General features: G+C 37.2%; 1 protein-coding gene and 1 long non-coding RNA gene across 4 annotated transcripts in view; one reads left to right on the top strand and one right to left on the bottom strand.

Moving 5' to 3' along the window:
• The window catches only part of LOC308631251, a 930091-nt gene that overhangs the window by 332578 nt on the left and 584901 nt on the right, over positions 1-12612 (bottom strand). The window lies entirely within an intron of this gene.
• Positions 1-12612, top strand: part of ATF2 (activating transcription factor 2) — a 110824-nt gene that overhangs the window by 23895 nt on the left and 74317 nt on the right. For 2 of the 3 annotated variants that reach the window (XM_081260666.1, XM_081260664.1), the window contains exon 3: positions 4509-4583. Coding sequence is in view for 2 of the 3 variants with exons in the window: in XM_081260664.1 (XP_081116790.1) it covers positions 4552-4583 (32 nt within the window). In the remaining variant the exon portion in view is untranslated. Of the gene's footprint in view, positions 1-3157; positions 3245-4508; positions 4584-12612 lie in introns of all 3 variants that reach the window. The other variant, XM_081260665.1, reaches the window with a different exon arrangement.

Here is a 12612-nt window from a genome sequence, read left to right as displayed (position 1 = left end):
AATTCCGATTTCTTGTGGTTTATTATTTATTCTCAAAGGAGGGGGGTATGTTATTTAATTTCTCTTTCTGAATAGTTATTTCTGGGCAATTAGAGCCTGTGTTAAATAGTGGTAACGATGAATCAGAAAACTGAGGTAATATATCACTGTTATCATCTAAGCCATTTTTATTGCATATCATTTGTATTTTAAAAAGTAACAGCAGCTGCTACTTGAATGCTCACTATGAGAAAGTTATTGAGCTTACTTTTTAATACAGTATTTTCATTTTACTATCAAAATAACTGTGGTGTAAATATTATTATTCCCATTTACAAAATGTCACAGTGATGGAGTGAAAGTGTAGGCTATGACAACAGTGCACTGTCAGATGTGAACTCTGCTTTTAAACATATTACCATGCAGGGTGCAGAGGCATGTGCTTGTAATCCTAGCAACTCAGGAGGCTGAGGCCAGAGGATCACAAGTTCAATGCCAGCCTCGACATAGTAAGACCCTATCTCAAAAAGAAAAGAGAAGAGAAAAGAAAAAAGAAAAGTTTGGAGATGTAAGATATAGCTCAGTGGTAGAGTGCCCCTGCATTCAATCCCCATTACCACAGAAATAAAAATGTCACCATGTTTCTTCCAGTGCTGCTGCTATACAGATGGCATTTTACTTCATTTTTAGAATCTGCAGAACTAAAGTTTTATTTTCTAACTCACCACGCCTCAACCCTTATAAACATTAAAAGAATCTTGGAATAGTCTGTAACAGATGCTTCTTGTAGCTCATCTCTAATCTCTACTGCAAGTACTAGGCACTTATGTCTTAACTAGTAGTAAATCATTGGATTTGAAGCATTTATAATTTTCTGAGAAATGGAAAAGTGATGTTTAAATTCTTCATAATATTTGAATTTCAGGTTAGCCAAATTTAGTTTTTTCTTTCATAAAAATCATCTGATTGTCCTTTCCCAGTTAAAAAGATGAAAATGTTTAATATTATCCATTCCTTTAAAATTTTAGAGCATTTGAGATGAAGTATAGAGTTTTCACTTGTGCAAGAAGTAAATGTATATCTATTCATTTTACAAGTTGTATGTGTTTTGGGGGGGTGATTAATAATTGAACATTTACTTTGTGCTTGCTATAAATAAGATGTTATGCAGACATAAGGATACATAGAAAGCCTTGCAATATTAACAACAAAAATCAAAATAGAATTACATTACCACTGCCATTTTTCTCAGGAGTTCATAAGTGCCAAGCATTGTGTGAGGCACTTCACCTGTACTATTTTTAATACTTAACAATTTTGTGAAGTAGATAGTATTACCCCTACTTTATAGGTGGGGAAAATGCATCTCAAAGGAGTTTAGAACTTTGACCAAGATTGCCTGTTTTAGGAGTGGCACAACTAGTCTTTGAGCCAATATTTTTCTCCTAGAGGTGCTAGGGATGAACCCAGGAACCCAAGTGTGTTAGGCAAGCACTCTACCGCTAAGCCATATCCCAGTACCCCCTTCCCCCTTTTAATTTTATTTTGAGACAAGGCCTAAATTGTCCAGGCTGACCTTAAATTGGGATTCTCCTGCCTCACCCTCTCCAGTGGATGGGATTACAGGTGTGTGCCAAGTGCCTGCGTTTGAGCCAGTTTTGATTGCTTTTGCTATAGTATATTATGATTCTTCAAGGCATAGTTGGGGTGGAGTGAAAGAAGCATACAGATTATATAATCTGTTATTTTCCAAAATCTAATATGGGTGCTGTAAGCAGAGGATAAACAATACAAAAAGCTTAGTTGAAGAAAATTTCAGTTTGGATTATAGGGAAGGAATTGCCATGAAAGTATCATTTGAACTGGGCCTTGATTGTCTAATAGCAAAGAAGTCAGGCATTCATCTGGGAGGATATGTTTTGGATATAGTGAAAATAATATGTAAATTGAGGGTCATCTTCAACGCATGGCAGGCAGTCTGATACTGTTAAATGGGCCATGGTGTATTAGAAATATCTCTGGCAGGAGGTAAGATTAGAAATAAAAGACAGTTCAGGTTGTACCTCTAAGAGTGTAGATAAAACCCTAAAGGGTTGAAGCTCATAGTTTTGTTAGGTGCATTCAGAGGTAGTTTTTGATTCTTAATTTAGGTTGTCTGAGTCGGATGCAAGTATAAACTCCATTACTATTCTTGAAGCTTCATGAAGGCAGGAATTATATTTTAATTCATCACTTCATTCCTAGCATCCAGGAGAGTGCCAAGCACAAAGTATACTCATTTTTTGATAGAAGAAAAGGGGGAATTTTATAGCTCTAGATCATGAGATCAAGAAAAATAAAGAAGTATGGGAAGAGTTAGAGGTGATAAAAACCAAAGAAATGGGAATTTTTAAAATTTTGCCTAGAACCCTCTTGGGTACCCCAAAGACAGTGATTTTTCATGACAGTGATTTTTCTGGAATAGAAATATAGGTTTTTAGACACTTGCCAGAGAATGTAATGTGAACAATTAACAATCTTCCTTTCTTTTTTTCTTTTTGGTACTGAGGATTGAACACAGGGGTGCTTTATATTCCTAGCCCTTTTTAATATTTTATTTTGAGAAAGGGTCTCATTAAATTGCCTTGTGCCTCACTAAGTTGCTGAGATTGGTCTTGAATTTGCCATCCTCCTGCCCCAGCCTCCTGAGCCACTGGATTACAGGCATGTGCTCCTGGCACAATTTACATTTAAAAAAAAAAAAAAAATCAGAAATCATGTACTTCTCCAACAATGTATTGTGTAACAAAGTCTCACTTGCAAACCTTCTGTCTTGAGCATATTTCCATTCTTGCTGAAAAAAAGGAGATAAGCCTGGATTTACCAGCTTGAGATTCATTTAGATGAACAAAAAGATACCATTTGTATCTCCAGACTTGAACTGTTTGTCTACAGCTACTTCACCTAGGTATTAGAAAATGGTAGTAAAGGAATGTGAATTTGTATCGACTCTAGAAAATAGGCTTGTATAGGTAAAAAGGAAAGTTATGATAAAAGGGTAGAAAAGATTATATAGAGAGGTATCAAGGGTTAACTCCCTTAGAAACTTTTCTAGAACTATCAGATTGATCCTTGGTCTGCCTTTACATTATCATAGTTGTTTGTTTGTTTTTGTTGGTTTTTGTTTTTTGTTTTTCAGTTGGGTCTCTCTGTGTTGCCTAGGCTGGCCTTATTCCTGGGCTCAAGCGATCCTCCTACCTCAGCCTCCTGAGCGCTGGGACTACAGGCATGTGCCACCGTGCCCATCTTATACTCTCATAGTATTTTAACTTTCCTATATTCTTTTTTTATGGCTTTATTTTATTCATTTATGTGTTGCTGCCTCACACATGCTAGGCAGGTGCTCTACCACTGAGCCACAACCCAGCCCCAACTTTCCTATATTCTTATGAATTAATTGAAATCATACCTATGTATTCCTCTTTCTTCTGCTAGTTTTTCAAGTGCAGGGAAACAACTCTTTGTTGTTTTTCATGATTGCATTTAGTTATGTTTAGATGTTTCTTGAACTTAACTAACTGAGACATCGATTTAGATAGCCCAAAGATAAGTTCCTTGCCCTTCCTGAGCTCACATTTGCTGGTAATGACAGAAGCATGACTACTCTATGTTTCCTTTGGATTGTTCTAGTATTCTTTTTCCTTTCCTCACCATTGGATATGAATGGGAAAATGCAACCCTACCAGATTAAGTTTTGCCTGCAGCCAGGAAAGAAGATCCTTTGTCTTAATTCATATCAGGGTGACCTTTACTTCAGGACTCAGAACTGCGTCTCTAGTTACACATTTCTGCTCAGGGATTATCCAGTTTTTCTGAGCAAGATTTATAAGCAAAATTATGAAAAATATAATTTTCCTCTATATATCATGGTTTTATTTGGATAATAATATAGTACACTATATTTACCAGTAGATGGAGTTTCAGTGAATATAAGTTAAAGTTTTGGCAGAGTTTGAAAATGACCTTATTTGTTTCAATATGCTGTGTTTAAGTTGATATCACATAAGCAAGTTACAAAATTATGGAAAGGGGAGCTGCTTATGTGGATCATTTACACTGTGGGACAGATACATTTTGACAAAATAGACTGATATTGTTACCACCATTAAGTATATCTTAAGTTAGAAGCTTCTTGAGTAGAAATTTTGAAATGCCAGATCTTTTTTTTTTTTTTGTCAGACTTATAAAGTAAGAACTTTTACTATTTTAATGACTGTCCTTCAACCATAGTCCTAAGGGCTGAATTAAATATTTCTTGCTCTTTAAACCCCTATGGTAGAGTTGAATATGTTAATACCTACAGTTAAGGCATTTACATGGTTGTTCATATTTCAGGAGCAGTGATCTGTCATTTATAACGTTTGTTAATAGTGATTGGAGTTTTGAATATTCCTAGTGTTACAGAGTATAATTTGAGTGCTTTCACTTTCTGTGTTTTGAGAAGTGTTTCAAAACTATTTTTAATAGTGTGAAATCACTTTTTTTTTCAGTATCCTTGCCATGAAAAAGAGAACGTGATAAGTTGTTCAACTTATGAAATTCAAGTTACATGTGAATTCTGCCAGGTATGTGCACAAATTTGGTATTTTTAGTCATTTTTTTTAATACCTTAGTTTGTAAATTTTTCATACATTGTTTCTATTAGATAAATATTTCGTTTTGGCAGACGTGGTGCACACCTGTAATCCCAGCAACTTGGGAGGCTGAGATGTAAGATTACTAATTAGAGACTAGAGAATCACAGCCTCTAGGACAGAGTCCCCTATGTTTCTCCTTGGATAGCAAAGCAATGAAACTTCTTTTTCCTTTTTCTCAAAATCATATCCTCATTATTAGATAGGCATCAGGGACAAAGACTGAGCTTTCTATAACAAATTTGGCACCCCAGATGGGGCCTGAGAGCAGCCCCCACTCCAGCTTTCTTGGGTAGGCCTGGCTCTCTAAGGAACCCACATCCATGCTGAGGATGCAGGGTGGCTGGGAACTTGTTGAGAGCCAAATGCAGAAGATTTAGGAGACTGGTGAGTTTGCCTTAGCTTAAACTAGAGTAGCTATTCCTATGAGTAAAGGGATTCTCCCAGCAGCTGCTGAAGCTCCTTTTGCTTTCGGGAACTCCTGCTTTGTCTCCTTGAAGGGTGTAGGTTGCTCCATTGTGGTCCACTTTGAGAAAAAGGAAACTGAACTCAGTAAAGTCATGACACCTTTAGCCATCTGGTAAGTTCCTCTGTGTGCACACTGAGACCCTTGATTCCACACATCTGGTTCCTCTTCATGGGAACATCTGGTCACTCTTTGTGGAGACATCTGTGGCACCACTGGTAGAGGAATCATGGATTACGTGGGTTTTGAGAACCTAGGGATATTTACTCCCTTCTGTTATATTCTAGGTTCTCATCTGTTTGTTGTCCTTGGGTTTGGGAATTCCCTCTGGTTGTCTGTTTTTGTTTTGTTTGTATCATGTGGCCAATACTGCATTGACTTGTATTTTAGTCTCTTGAGAAAGATCTTGGCCGGTCAATTTAAAGGTTCCTGTCTGTGGGCCATGGTTTTGGGGCTCTTCTCTGGTTGTCTCTCTCTCTGTTTCTTTTTAGTACAATCTTGCAATTGTTGTTGGTCTGTCAGAGGTAAAGTAAGTTAAAGAAAAGGCCACCTAGATGTAAGCCTATCTAAGATAATGTTTTACTGTAATGAGCTGGCTTTTGAATAAATAACTTTCTGAATTATTATACAATTTTGCAATTGGAGTTGGTCTGTCAAAGGTAAAGTAAGTAGAAACAATTTGTACATGTTTTAAAGGTTTCTATCTGTTAGCCCTGGTTTCAGTGATTCTCTCTTTGTCTGTATTTTTGTGTCTGTTACTGGTCCTTTAAGACATGAGCCATGTTGTGTTGATCTTACCTGTAGTCTCTTAAGCAAGAAATCTTAACTGAATGGGCTACCTATAGGCATAAGCCTATCTAAGAGAAAAACTGTTTGCTGTAACACAGCCTGGCCTCTGGATGGTTTTTCTGGATTATTATATATAATCTTTTTTTTTTTTTTTGAAGAGAGAGAGAGAGAGAGAATTTTAATATTTATTTGGTTATTGGCGGACACAACATCTTTGTATATGGTGCTGAGGATCGAACCCGGACCACACGCATGCCAGGCGAGCGCGCTACTGCTTGAGCCACATCCCCAGCCCAATATTATATATAATCTTAAAGTTGGTCTGTCAGCCGTAAAGTGTATGAAACAGATTTTGTATGTATATTTGCATGATAAGGGGTCTGAATAGTCTGGAGCTAATTTGAAGGTGCCAAAAGGCAGTGCCCCTGGTGTGCAAGGATAGCAGGACATCAGGAGAAAGGGTTAAAAAGATTTAAATCTTTTAAACCCAGTGCTGGCACTCCCAGCACAGCTTCTCAGCCTGGCCCCAGGCAGCCACAGATTATCTCACTGTGGGTCAAGGACACTAGCCCTAAACTTGGGGGTGGAGGGGAATCCCAGAAAAACTGCCTGGGCTCTGGAAAAATGCCCAAAGAGAACCTGGCCTCTACCCTGCCTTCCAGCCCCTTTTGCCCCATGGTGGGGTGGAAGCTGCTGGCCATAAAGAATGTGGCAGTGGGTTTTAGCACTGTTAGTTTATAATCTGGGGACAGGAATAGTCACCCCTTTTAAGATCTGACAGGACAACCCATTTGGCCAAGGGATATCCATCACTGGGGCAAAGCAGTTCTTGCTATAACAGAATCCCATCAAACCCAATGCCTGGGAAGACTGGCAGAATAAATAACTGCACCCAGAAAAGAAAAAGACAGAAACTAAGGCCAGCCTGTGTTTTGTAGGCAGCCTCTGCAAAGGCATCTTCAAGAAAACCTAAAGAAAAGGGTAGAAAGAGCCTCCTCCATTGTATATAAATATGCCTAGTATAAGAAAAAGACCCAAAGGATCCTCTGGGTATAATTGACAGTGGGGAACTCACTTAAAGTTGATGGCATTGTGATAATGATAAGAGAGACAGGTCAGGCTCAAAAATACCCTGTGCTCCAACCCTTTGAATGCAACCTGGGGAAAAAAAGATTAAGGCATGGTTTTTGTATATGCTGGATTGTCTAAACCCCTCCTAATGAAATTTGTGGTGTAAATTAAAATCAGATAACATTCATAAGGATTGTTTCAGAATATGAATTTAAAGGGTCCAAAACTAGAAAAGATAAGAAAGTTATAGGAAATAAATATTATGGAAGTATATTTTAGTACAAAAAATTAGAAGATAAAAGAAATACTTCTGGATGAGAAAGTATTTGTCTGGTAAAGTAATAGTCTTGTGCTTAAGTCCAAGATGGAAAAGAGGACAAAACTAAGGCTGTAAGCAAGTTGTGAATGTTTAAGTAAGTTGTAGAAGTTTTGTAGAAAGTAAGTCTCAAAAAGTTTGTGTTTGTTATTAAATTGGCTATAATTAGCACAAAGTTATTTGAACTTTAATGTACTGATATTAAGCAAAATCTGAAACATTGGTCTTATCTCTCAAGATAATTTCCTCTATCCATTAGGTTTTGTTACTTAGGGAAAGTAAGTCTTGCAGGAATTAGGTTTTGTACCTTTTTTTTTTTAGTTGTTGATAGTCTTCTATTTTATTTATGTGGTGCTGAGAATAGAACCCAGTGCCTCATACATCCCAGCCAAGTGGGATGCTGCTCAGCCCCAGCCCCAGCCCCAGCCCCAGCCCCAGCCCTTGTACCTGTTTTAAAGTCTTTTAAATGATTAACTTTGTAACTGGTTAGGTGAAGAAATATTTATAACAATATAATTTACAGTCTAAATATATGTGACTAGATATAAGCATCCATCTGAGAACTATATCTATCGAGCCATGTCAAAGTTTACGAAATGAAAGTTTATCTAGGTTTACTGGCAAAGTAACCAATAAGTGCTCTCTATACATTTTATCTGACAGAGAAGGGCCACACTGTCATTTGAAGATGTGTCTTATATCTGTTTGCTTTGACTTAAGTCTATTTCTAATTATTAACACTGTTTCCTAAACGTATAAAAGATATAAGGCTATCCTTTGATTTTTTTACTAGTACTGCTAACCCATGCAGATCTGTGATTATTGTTACTGTTCACTATAGATTCTAAATTGTATTTTAAAAGTTAAACTTAATTAAATGTAAAGCTTAGGGAGAACACTTAGTACTAAGTTGGTGTTCTGTGTACTAAAATTATCTATAACAAAAAGTCTCAGATTTGTACATAAATAACAAATTTGGTTGGTATTTATGTCATTTGATGTTTCATAGCCTGGATAAAATAACCTGTTGTCAATAAGTTATATATATACTCTGTTACTCTTCACACTGAAATAAGAATGTAAATATATTTTTGGAAAGTAATAAGGAGAGCCTGATCTGTTTAAAGGCGACATTGTAAAATAGAAGCATTTGCTACTTTTTTCACAAAATTTAAGTTACAAGTTCTCTTAGCCTTTGTTTGATTCATGTTTCAGATGTAATGTTGTATTGTGTTATTTGTCAAGATCCTGCCTTCCCTGAGATAAGGCTCTGCCTCCCAGCTCACTCCATGATAGAATGGCTCCAAAATGGGCTTGACTTGAGCTCACTTAAAGTTGTGTTCAAAAGATGGATTTTTGTTGTAAAGATTGCTATGTCCTCAAATAGGCGATGTAATACATAACTAAGTAAAGACTTAAGATTATAAAAATATTTTTCTTGGTTCATAGCTGTTACTCAAACTGAATATGTTTTTGCTCTGTTAATTTCATTTTGTATTTTCCTTCCAAAGTTTAGAACTATCGCCTGTTAGTGTTTTGCAGAGGTACTACTTCTAATAAAACAACTTAAGTCTGAGATAATAAACCATTATCTGTAGGACAGATAGTATACAATGCTGACTTCCAGTACTAACATTAATACCAATTAAATGAAAGGGGCAACTGTAAAATTATAGATATTGAAATTGTAACTTGTTACTCCTACTTTAAGACTAGTGAAACAGACCTGTTGGGTGTTTAAAACCAAAAACTTGGAGATCAAAGTCAAGGAAGTAAAAGGGCCAAGGAAAAATCAGCCAACATTTTTGCCCTTGCTCTCTAAGGTCAGGCAGGACCCGTAGAACAGCAGGACCCTACTCTGGGCCATGCAACTTTAGTGAGTCACCCAATCTTCTGATCAGGGAGATGGAGAGTACCCTATAGAATAGGAAGCCAACCAATGTTCATACATTCTCCAAGAGGAGGGTTGTTGGAGAGGAATATGTCCCTTATGCTTCCAAGGGAAGCCACGTATGGTCAGCAAGACTCTAACCCATTCTGGCAGATGGCAATACTGGTAGAGGAAATCTAAAGGAGCCAAGAGGTTTTGCACACATCCCTAATGAGTGATCTGTGAAAGAATCTCAGCGACTCTTTTTTTTTTTTTTAATTTGTCCTTTTAAATTATACATGACAGTACAATATATTTTGACATACATACAAGGAGTATAACGTCCCTTTTTTTTTGTGGTTGTACATGATATGGAATTACATTGGTCACATATTCACATAAGAGTATAGGAGGGCTGGGGTCGTGGCTCAGCCATAGAGCACTCACCTGGCATGTGTGAGGTCCTGGGTTCAATCCTCAGTACCACATATAAGTAAATAAAATAAAGGTATTGTGTCCAGCTACAACTAAAAAAAAAAAAATATAGGAAAGTTATGTCTGGTTCATTCTACTGTCTTTCCTATCCCCATTTTCCCTCCCTTCCCTTTATTTCCCTTTGCCTAAACCATTGAACTGCTATTCTTTCCCCCCACCCATTTATTGTGAGTTAGCATCCACATATCAGAGAGAACATTTGGCCTTTGGTTTTTGGGATTGGATTATTTCACTTAGCATGATAGTCTTCAGTTTCATCCATTTATACACAAATGCCATAATTTCATTTTTTTTATAACTGAGTAATATTCCATGTGTATATATACCACATTTTCTTTGTCCATTTGTTGAAGGGCACCTAGGTTGGTTCCATAGCTGAGCAATTGTGAATTCAGCTGCTATAAACATTGATATGGCCAAGTCACTATAGTATGCTGATTTTAAGTCCTTTGGGTATAAACTGAGGAGTGGAATTACTAGGTCAAATTGTGGTTCCATTCATTCCAAGTTTTCTGAGGAATCTCCATACTGCTTTCCAGAGTGGTTGCACCAATTTGCAGTTCCACCAGCAATATATGAGTATACCTTTTTCCACCACATCCTCGCCAACGTTTATTGTTATTTGTATTCTTAATCATTGCCATTCTGACTGGAGTGGGATGAAATCTCAGTGTGGTTTTAATTTGCATTTCTCTAATTGTTAGAGATGTTGAATATTTTTTCATATATTTGTTGGCTAGTTCTTCTTCTGTGAAGTGTCTGTTCACAAAGGAAAATTATTGATTGGCTTATTTGTTTTTGTTTGTTTTGGTGTTAAGTCTTTTTGAATTCTTTATGTATTCTTGAGATTAATGCTCTGTCTGAGGTGCAGGTGGCAAAGATTTTCTCCCATTCTTTAGGGTCTCTCTTCACGTTATTGATTGTTTCCTTTTTAGCTGACAGTTAAGAGTTGATAGGAACAAGGTTAGTTCTGACCAGCTTAGTCTTAAACACCTGGCAGGAAAGTATAGCAAGCACAGTGCTACATGGACATTTAAAAGGAAAAACAATGTTGTTGTTGTTTAACATAACTTAAGGCTAACTTGTGTCAGACCTATGAAAAGTAACTAAACCTGGAGGCCATAAAGGAAGAGTTTGGGGGCTGAGGATGTTGCTCAAGTGATAACGCGCTCACCTGGCATAAAGGAAGAGTTCTTGTGTAGGAGTGCCTAATAATAATGATCACACAAGACTCTAGAGTCACAGTTTGTCCTGAGTTAATTTGAGCCTGATTTTGTTGCTGAAAGCTCCATCCTTGTCCCCAATGCCAATCCAATAATGAGGATACAGTCTTGAGAAAAAGGGGTGGGGGGAGGCTTATTGCTTTGCTAGCAAAGGAGAAACACAGGGGACTCCTGTCCCAAAGGCTGTGATTCTGCCCATCATGGAGAACAGGGTTTTTTGAAAGAGGTGGTTCAGAGAAAATATGATTAGGGAGGAGGGATCAGGAAGGAGAAAATCAGGGAAGAGAAGGTTAGGGAAAATAAGGTGAAAGTGAAAAGAAGATCAGGGAGGAGGTCGGGGAGAAGAAGATTGGGGGAAAAATGTTAAGTTTTAAAGTGACAAGGGATATAGTCAAAGCATCAAGTGAATCCCTTTTGCAATCTCATAGACCTACAAATCTTTCTTATCTCCCACATTGACAAACTCTTTTTTAAACTGATATGATTATGAGCTACTGTCTTCATGGTTTTTAGAGATTAGCTTAAATACGAATTGCTTTCTCTGCTAATTGTTTACAAAAAAGATAATGCTTTGATGTCTTGTTTTTTGTTGTCTTAGCATGCTCCTTGCCTTATGTATGCCTTGTCCAGATACCTGCCACCTGCCACTGTGGACCTGTGGACTACTCTGATGCTGAGTACCCCTAACTGTCCATGCCCTACCTGATAGAGAACAAGGACCTTGGGTTACTTCCCCCAGTTTTGCCCTCTTTCAGCAAGAAGCAACTTGGAGTGGTCTTCACCCTTTTTTTCTATAGCAATAAAATTTAGAAATTAACAGTGGGGAAATGTATTAGTGGTCCACTTTTTACTTTGAATATAACCCTTGCTGCTCTACCACTGGCAACTTATTTTGAAAATGGATGTGTTTCTTTCTCTGTCTCTCTCCCTGCTCCTCTCTAAACTCAGGGAAAACAGGACTACCTTTCTTCCCCATTTTAGGCAGATTTATCTGTCCTTGAGTACACCATAGGAACAAAGTAGTCCAGACAATGGGGATGGTACCAGAGATCTCATATCTCAGAAATGACTGTCTCCCACATTAACAAGTAAATCACAACTCCAACTCTGAGCATATGGAATGTAGCCTTTGAATTACCTCTTTAAAAAAACAAACCCTGTTCCCCATGATGGACAGAATCACAGCCTCTAGGACAGGAGTCCCCAGTGTTTCTTTTTCACTAGCAAAGCAATAAAACTTTTTTTTTTTTTTTTTAAATGAGAAGAAGGAGAAAGATTAGAGACCAACCTCAGCAACTTGGGCTCTAAGCACTTTAGCCAAGTCTCAGTCTCAAAATTAAAAATGAAATGGGCTGGGCATGTAGCTCAGTGTGAAGCACTCCTGGGTTAAACCCCTAGAACCAAAAAAAGAAAAAAGAAAAGAAAAGAAATACAGGTGCTATGCTGCAAGTTAATTGAAGGAATAATTGAACACTTTAAGTGGAAATTTTAAAGTCAGAAAGAAAGTAATCTTTGACTCAAAAATATCTCTCTTTGTAGTTGTTGTGCTTGAATCAGGATCCAAGAATGTATTTTTATTACCTCTTATAATATATTACTTCTTGTCATAATATTTGTTTAATTTGACATACTCTGTTTTTTACCCCATGACATACATTTGTTGAAGAGACCAGGTAATTTGTCCTCTAAATTTTCCCATGTATTGACTTTGGCTGATAGCTTCCTGGTTT

Source organism: Spermophilus citellus (genome assembly GCF_964194105.1).
Source record: "Spermophilus citellus genome assembly, chromosome: 11".
NCBI classification, from domain to species: domain Eukaryota; kingdom Metazoa; phylum Chordata; class Mammalia; order Rodentia; family Sciuridae; genus Spermophilus; species Spermophilus citellus.
This window is presented reverse-complemented; position numbering and strand designations above follow the sequence as displayed.